The sequence below is a fragment of the Petromyzon marinus genome, chromosome 64 (assembly GCF_048934315.1).
Source record: "Petromyzon marinus isolate PM22_M1 ecotype Great Lakes invasive population chromosome 64, UKy_Petmar_22M1.pri1.0, whole genome shotgun sequence".
NCBI lineage: Eukaryota > Metazoa > Chordata > Hyperoartia > Petromyzontiformes > Petromyzontidae > Petromyzon > Petromyzon marinus.
This window is the reverse complement of record NC_133730.1, coordinates 14669476-14678376: the sequence shown is the minus strand read 5'-3', so window position 1 is coordinate 14678376 and position 8901 is coordinate 14669476. Positions and strand designations below refer to the sequence as shown.

The following is an 8901-nucleotide window of genomic DNA, read 5'->3' as shown; positions in this document are numbered from 1 at the left end:
CTAGAATTCGTTTTGCATTGAGAGAAGTTGCAACAGCAGAGGTTAGTGTAAATGCGGTTGGTATTACCTTAGAGTCGCGGCATCTCTTCAGAAAGGTGAGAGACTCGATTAGTTGAGCCTTCTTATCCCGAAGTCTGTTGAATGATCTTAAGGATGTGTGGAATCCCTCCCCGTAGAGGCGGTTAAATTTCGATTTAAAGCTTTCGTGACTGCAATGATCCATCTTCTTTGGTTCTTTCGGTAAAGTCGCTCCCTTCACCTGATGAAGGCCGCTTGTGTTGTGGCCGAAACGTCGTGAGAATATTATTATTTTATTCTCATTCTACGTGACTTTACCGAAAGAACCAAAGAAGATGGATCATTGCAGTCACGAAAGCTTTAAATCGAAATTTAACCGCCTCTACGGGGAGGGATTCCACACATCCTTAGGATCATTCAACAGACTTCGGGATAAGAAGGCTCAACTAATCGAGTCTCTCACCTTTCTGAAGAGATGCCGCGACTCTAAGGTAATACCAACCGCATTTACACTAACCTCTGCTGTTGCAACTTCTCTCAATGCAAAACGAATTCTAGCTAGAACTAGCTTCGCTCTTATCTCGGAAAAAATCAGACTTACACGCACCGAACTCGATCAGTTAGACAAGACACTCTACAAATCACACTTAAAATTGACAGCAACAATGTCTACATCGGATTGGGAACATGTAGACAATATGACTACCTCTTCGGCTGCCACTATGTCGAACAAATGTAGGGACAATTTGATTTCCAAATTCAATCACCTCTCCAGCAAAAAATCGGATCCACACACCGAAAAGATAGACGTCAACAATGTCGTAATTAATCGCAGTAACAGTTCCATTTCTGATGGTCTGAAATCCGTTTTAGCTAAAGGTCTAAACTTTGCTGTCACACCGAGACACTTACCGGTTAATGATATCATTGCCCATGTCGACGTTGCACTCAAGGGCTTGAGTCACATCTCTGCAGACGTAGCAAGATCTGAAATCGCTGCAACCCTCAAAAACGCTAAGTTGCCACCTAGCAACATCAGCAAAGACGAACGTTTTGAATTATCTCAATTAAAAAAGAGGGATGATATTGTCGTTCTCTCAGCCGACAAAGGCAATGCCACTGTCATCATGGACAAAACAGAATATAACAACAAAATTCAAGAACTACTCAACGATGGCAGCTATACAAAAATAAAAAGAGATCCCACCAACAGCCTGGTCACCAAAACGAACAAAATTATCTCTGATTCAACAGCATTAATTGATGAGAACAAACAGTTCTTGTTGAAACCCTCTGCTGCCAGACCACCAAGATTATATGGCCTTCCAAAGATACACAAAGAAGATACACCCCTTCGTCCCATCGTCTCTACTATCAGCTCCCCCACCTACAAACTGGCACGTTTTCTGGCTGATATACTGCGACCTTTCACTGGAAAAACCACCTCTGCGGTACTAAATTCGACTCACCTGGTATCGACAATCAAAGACATTTCCCTGTCCCCAAACGACCTGCTTGTCAGTTTTGATGTGGTGTCCTTGTTCACCAAAGTCCCGTACCTGACACCATCGCTATCATTGAAGCATCAAGGACTGCATACTGATGTACCCCCCCTGGTGAGACATTGCTTAACCAACACATACTTCACCTGGAATGGAACTTTCTACAAACAAACTGAGGGCACCCCAATGGGCTCCCCCCTATCTCCGGTTGTAGCCAACGTATTCATGGAAAAATTTGAAACTGACGCCATCCAGACTGCCACTCTACGCCCGACCTTATGGAAGAGGTACGTTGATGACACCTTTGTCATCTGGCCACATGGCCAGCCTGCTCTAGACCAATTCCGCGACCACATCAATTCCATACACCCAGCCATCAGATTTACCATGGAGGTCGAAAAAGATGGCAAACTACCCTTTCTGGATGTCTTAATTAAAAGGAGACATGATGGTTCAATGAGCCACTCTGTCTACAGGAAAGCTACCCATATTGATAACATGAAGGTAATTTATATTTTAGTTTTTATTGGTTCACTATATAGTACTGTGAATAGCTCAGATTTGTAGTCATTTCTGTGACCAGTCACTAGCAAATCACCCAGTTATTTCAATGCTAAATTCGCCTAGTTATTTCAATGCTAAATTCTCCTGTTTTGATTTGTACTAAGTGCCTCGGTGAATGTGTATGCTCTGACTTCAACGTAACTATTTCTGTAGCAGTTACAAGCGAATGCCTTAATTTAGCTATTTCAATGCTAAATTCTATGCTAATTCCTTTTAACAATGGGTGCCTCTGCGGATGTGTATGCTTTAACTTTTAACATAGCTATTTCTGTGACCAGTCACAAGCTAATCATTCAGCCTTTTCAATGCTAAATTTTATGCTAGTTCCTTCGTCAAGGCTCTTTGTTCCTCTCACACAGCTTAAAAGCCGTGATCTGAACGTGGCTCTCTCACTCCAGCGCTGTCCTACCAGACAGTCTCGCTCCCTTCACCTGATGAAGGCCGCTTGTGTTGTGGCCGAAACGTCGTGAGAATATTATTATTTTATTCTCATTCTACGTGACTTTACCGAAAGAACCAAAGAAGATTGTGGAGGCAGTCAGCCATGTTACGTGGGGAAGTGAACATTGTGGAGGCAGTCAGCCATGTTACGTGGGGAAGTGAACACTGTGGAGGTAGTCAGCCATGTTACGTGGGGAAGTGAACACTGGAGGCAGTCAGCCATGTTACGTGGGGAAGTCAACACTGTGGAGGCACAGTCAGCCATGTTACGTGGGGAAGCGAACACCGCGGAGACAGTCAGCCATGTTACGTGGGGAAGTAAACACCGTGGAGACAGAGTCAGCCATGTTATGTGGGGAAGTCAACGACGTGGATGAACATTCCGCCATGTTACGTCGGGAAGTGAACAACGTGGACACAGTCGGCGACGTTCCAAATACAGACTGTTGGGGCAAGTGCTGTTAGCGAGTGGCAGCACCGATTAAGATCGGCACTGTGGCACACGACGGGGTGGTTGGCCAACACCACGCCCGGCCGCCTTTGTCTCCCCCAGTGGCGATGTTTACTACACACCGCACACCAGGTACTCATTTGAGGCTGAGTCGACCTAGGGGGAAGGGGGGCCCAGGACCGGTTCAGATAATCGCCATCGCCGGTGTTTGTTGGCCGTGAGCGGGATTCGAACTCGTGTAGTCGGGGTTCGTAGGGCAGTGCGCTAACTGCTGCGCCACCGCTCCCCCCACCACACACGCGCACAGCAGCTCCAGAGAGCGACTTTTGGGTCAGAGGTAGCCACATTGCACTGGGGCCGTCCATAAATGACGTCACGCACCTAGGGGGGGGCGGGGGGGGTCAGACATTTGTGACGATGTGTGACGATGGGGGGGGGGGGTTGAGAAATGTGACGTCACCTCAAAATGCGCAACTTTAAATAAATATAGACGACACGTTCTACTTAATTAAATAGACTTTTTAATAAATGTTTTCTCCTACAACATCAGAGTGCAGCGCCACGTTAAATACGCACTACAATGACAATAGTTTAAAGCGATTTGAAACATGTTTTATTTTTTTTAGGGGGTGGGCAAAACTTTGTGACGTCACATTTGATGGGGGGTCTGACTTTTTGTGACGCCGCGTGACGATGGGGGGGGGGGGGGGGGTGAAAAATCGTCAGAAATCTCGTGACGTCATTTATGGACGGCCCCATTGGCACCGTGCGTCGCCGCATCATTGCTCATCGGAGTGTCAGCTGTATGACAACGCGACGTGGCACGCAGTGCCAACGCACACCTGTCAACCCCTAACCATTGCCTCTCTTATTACAGACCAATTCAGACCTTATTGGTCACCCCGTGCCCCTTACAAATCTCAACGTTCATCCTACAAAGTCCCATCACAAGGGGAAAAACACAAAACATTGTTTGCCCGTTATAAAACGGCTGTAGTAAGCCGTATGGACCTGAAAAATCAATTTCCCTGTACACGAATACGGAAATTGAAAGGCATTTTATTACAAAAAACAAACATCATTAAAATTCACACAAACACTATAGTATTATAGTAGTTCGAAAATTAGACTGTGGAAAATAGTCATGTGTAATGATGAAAAATACTTGAAGATAACATTTATCATTATCTTATTGCAATATATGAACGTGTAATGGCAAATTAAAACGATGCGATACAATTTGACAAACCTTTACCGCGATACACTTAATCCAATGAAGTTGAATGTAAACGCTGAAACACGTAAATATTACTGAACATAGCGTGGATAGAAGAAACTGATTTAACTAAATAACCACACAAAACATCAATGAAGCAGGTTGTTGGAATGGATGCTCCAGGCGCCACTCTACGCGTGAGTGGTGCCAGTGGACTGAGAGGCCGTGCCAGGAGTCGTTGTTGCTGGCTGCTCAATGACCACCACCCTCTCGGCCGCTGCAGGGAGGGCGCGGCGCTGAGCCTTGAACTTCAGCTTCCCGTCTTCAGTCAAGCAGCAGCTCACGCTCTGCGGGTCCACGTCCCTGGGCAGCTGCGTCTCCCTGTGGAACTCCTGGCAGCTGTGGCTGTAGCTGCCGCTGCTGACTTCTCCGCTCTTCACCTCGCGCCGTCCGGCCACCACCAGCTTGTCTCCAGACACCTTCACGGCCAGGTCCTGTGGGGAGAAGTCCTGCACGTCCAGGGACGCGACAAACCCGCCTCCCTGCTCCTGTGGATCTTCAATCTGGAACCCACTGCTCACGGCCGGCTGCTGCAGCAGTGCGTCTCCGTGGCTGCCCGGGGCCCGCGTGTGGCTGCTGAGCTGATCGACTCCACGGAAGATTCTCTCCATCCTCTCGATCTCGCTCCTCATGTCTCGCTGCAGCTGCTGGAAGAGACTTTCACCGCGGGGGTTCCAGACCGGCCAGCCTGGCCAGACGCTCCTCTCCATCACGTGCATCGCAGGGAAGTAAACACTCAGGGCCATGCTTGTTGATGTGCTTCACAGTGAGGCTCGCTTCAGCTGTGAGCGCTGCTCCCTCCTCCGCCGATGTTCTGCCAGTGCAGCTACAGGAGCTGCTTTTATAGCCCTGGCAGTAGCTACGAGCAGATGCCAGGGGGAGCCAGAAGCGTCCAGAATGACGCAGCTGCTCCCAGGGGCTTCCTCCATCCGCACAGAATCTAGAGCGTGACTCGTGTCTCAGGGTGCAGTTTGTGAGCAGTTTACTGCCATGGAATTCACTCAGCACTCATAATGAATGTAAAACAGAGTGATGTGCTCTTCTATATTTAACTGAAATTACTACACTTTGAAGGGTGATACAAACCGAAACTTAAATTCTCGCTTACACAGCACAATGACATCATCAGCCTTATCAGGAAAGACTGAGTCACACAAAAACAACGAATGTCCCTTACATTTAACTTAATTAATAAAAAACTATCAATTCTGTACAATGGTTATTTTTAAAATATACGTAATGTTATGGTTTGATACTTACACATTGGCAGGGTGAACTAAATGCTATTGTAGTGAACTTGTCACAAACTGCAGCCTGAGACACGAGTCACGCTCTTGATTCTGGGCGGATGATGTAAGCCCCTGGGAGCAGCTGCGTCAATCTGGACGCTTCTGGCTGCCCCTGGCATCTGCTCGTAGCTACTGCCAGGGAATATGCTATTCTGTAATTGTATTTTATTATTTCTTATTTCTACGTGACTTTACCGAAAAAACCAAAGAGCAGTTTCTTTTATCCACGCTATGTTCAGTAATATTTACGTGTTTCAGCGTTCACATTCAACTTCATTGGATTAAGTGTATCGCTGTAAAGGAGTGTCAAATTGTATCGCATCGTTTTAATTTGCCATTACACGTTCATATATTGCAATAAGATAATGATAAATGTTATCTTTAATTATTTTTCATCATTACATATGACTTTTCCACAGTCTAATTTTCGAACTACTATAATACTATACTGTTTGTGTGAATGGTAAATGATGTTTGTTTTTTGTAATAAAATACCTTTCATTTTCCTGCAAGAGTTGCAACTGTTCTTTTTTTCTACATTGTGTTTGTTTCATCGTTACTGTGGACCAGAGTTCTGGACACAGAATTCCCCAAAACTAAGACAACCGGTAACGCGGCCTCATTGCTCCCTGTCCATGACAACTCCCAAGGTGCCAGGCTCACGCCGTCGGCCCTGCCGAGTCACTCCGCACTCAGAATCTGGGATTGGCTTGCAATGATCTAAGATCAATCTTACAACTTCACATTTCACTTGTATCATCCTTCAATTGGTAGTAAATCCTTCGCTAAGGAATTGGTCCTCAAATCGTGGGGACAAGCGTACAACGGAAAGATTAGTTGCCATTTAATGTTTGCGACACAGAGAATGTAAATAGTTACATGACCACCTCGCTGCTGTAGCAGTGTAAGTCATGCTGCTATTAATATATTCTATGTCTCGAGTTTCCTGGCTGGCTGCTGGCTGTGCTTCTCTCCATCCCAACAATAACTCCGTTGTTAGTGGGTGCAGGAGACAATAGGGACACCAACAAGGTGGGCATAACCAGAACAGTATTTGAAGACTGACACGGTTCATTTAAAATTGCACTTTCAATGTATGCGCCAATTAACGTCATTCTTTTTGACAAAATAACTTGTTTTATCCTAGAGAATTAGAAACTAAACCTGAAGACATTAAACTAGTACAATTAAAATGTACGATTAATTGTAAAGTTAGCAAAATAAATAAATGATCTAATTCATATACTATATTCTTGGTTCTTTCGGTAAAGTCACGTAGAAGGGAAACAATAAAATAATAAAGATAATCCCTCAGCTATTTGCACAAACCAATCCCTTAGCTATTTCAATGCTAAATTACTAGTTGCCTCTGTGGATGTGTAGGTTTTGACTTTAACATAGCCATTCCTGTGACCAGTCACAAGCTAATCCCTTAGCTATTTCAATGCTAAATTACTAGTTGCCTCTGTGGATGTGTAGGTTTTGACTTTAACATAGCCAATTCCGTGACCAGTCACAAGCTAATCCCTCAGCTATTGATATGTAAACCCCTTTGTCAAGGTGCTTCACTTATCCCAACCAGCTTAAAAGTCTCTACGAATCTGAACATCGTTAATTGAAGCTCTGTCGTCCCGACAGTTACCTTTCACCTAAAGACGGCCGCTTGCGTTGTGGCCAAAACGTCGTGAGAATTTTATCGTGTCATTTTATTATTTTATTCTCATTCTACGTGACTTTACCGAAAGAACCAAAGAAAATAAAATAATAAAGATATAAAACAATAAAATTATCCAAATCAAAATTCATATACTGTTGATTTATTCACTCCATATCCGCAGTGGACACTGCCGGTTGTGTTCCTTCCTTAGCTCCCATTCCCACGTTAGTCTCGACCACCGGCCGTCATCACTTCAAGTTGTGTGTCCTGCCTCACCCCACCTTTCTAAACTAAAATTACGTCCTTAATTTGCATATGAAGTCCAATTGACGTGTCCGTCTTCCAGTATCAGTGTTGTTCTTAGGATGTGCATCATCTCTACGCTTCCTTGTGCATTTCTAAACATTGGTTATATTTTCTGTTTGTGATGCATCTGTTTGAAAAAAAACGTTCTGCTTAAGGCATATGGCTCAGTTACGTTTCATTATTAAGTTAAGATAATAATAAGCACTTTGCTCTGCCCTGATACGCCTCTCTTAATCATTTTCATCCCTCTTCCCCTTCAACAACCGCCCTACGTGCAAATGCACTTCTGTGTTTTCAAGGCTGTGTCCCTGTTCTTTTTGCGTTCAGTTTGTCATTCCCCCGCACCTCCATTAAAGCATGGTTGGCAGCGTACGGTGCGAAAGAAGTTCACCATGCAAACATACGCTGCGTTGAAAAATGATTCTACTGATAGCAGACCAAACCTGGACAGATTTCTCAATACGAGTGCAATATCGAGGGTACAGATCAATACGACCTGAACACAGATGCTATTTCTCGGACGGTTGGCAACTCTAGCCATGCCCATACAAACATACACAACATCTTGACCATGAATCGCCTATGCGGCAGATTAAATGTCAAGCATTTTACATTGAATTCCGATCTACTTTTGTTCGTTTTGTTTGATTTTGGAGCAGTTTCAAGTAAGTATTTTTTATACAATTATTGTATTGTCATTTACTGTATAATTATGATAATAGACCAAGCACTGAGACATTGCCCAGGGTTGGTCTACAATCGAAAAGGTGGCAACCCCATAGCACACCCTCATGTGTTCCAGTGTTAACACATCGTATGTTTGTATCTTGAAATTCTTTCGCACCGTACGTAGCCCACCGTGCTAATCGGAGGTATGAGATAAGGACAAGGAACTAAACACAATAAGCAATTACTTAAGAAGAGTTTCAATTGAGTATGGGATGATTGCGAGTGCTGTCAATATGGCGGTGTTGACAACAAGCATCCACTTGAAACGAACGCGCTTCCGAAAATCTGCGATTTTATCATTTCATGCCGATACGTGGAGATGAGCGGGTTCACCGCGGGTCTTAAACAGCCCTTCCCCAGCCAACATGCACTGGGGGAAATTCCATCAATATTCTCATTAATAATCTGCTTTGGAAGACGAAGAAGAAAAAAGCTAATCCTGCAGGCATCGCGGATAATAAGATTAGAATATTACTTCGCCCCACATCACGGCGGATACGCACGAATGTTGAACGTCTTTGGGGCCGTCCATAAATGACGTCACGCACCTGGGGGGGGGGGCGATCAGACATTTGTGACGATGTGTGACGAGGGGGGGGGGGGGGTGAGAAATGTGACGTCACATCAAAATGCGCAACTTTAAGTAAATATAGACGACACGTTCTACT

The 8901-nt window shown here is 44.7% G+C and overlaps 1 protein-coding gene across 1 annotated transcript in view; it reads left to right on the top strand.

The window, feature by feature from the left end:
- Positions 1-2870: 2870 nt before the first annotated feature.
- Positions 2871-8901, top strand: part of LOC142906387 (uncharacterized) — a 95770-nt gene continuing 89739 nt past the window's right edge. Inside the window, exon 1 of the mRNA XM_076054044.1 lies at positions 2871-2945. Within this exon, the coding sequence (XP_075910159.1) occupies positions 2871-2945 (75 nt within the window). The remainder of the gene's footprint in view (positions 2946-8901) is intronic.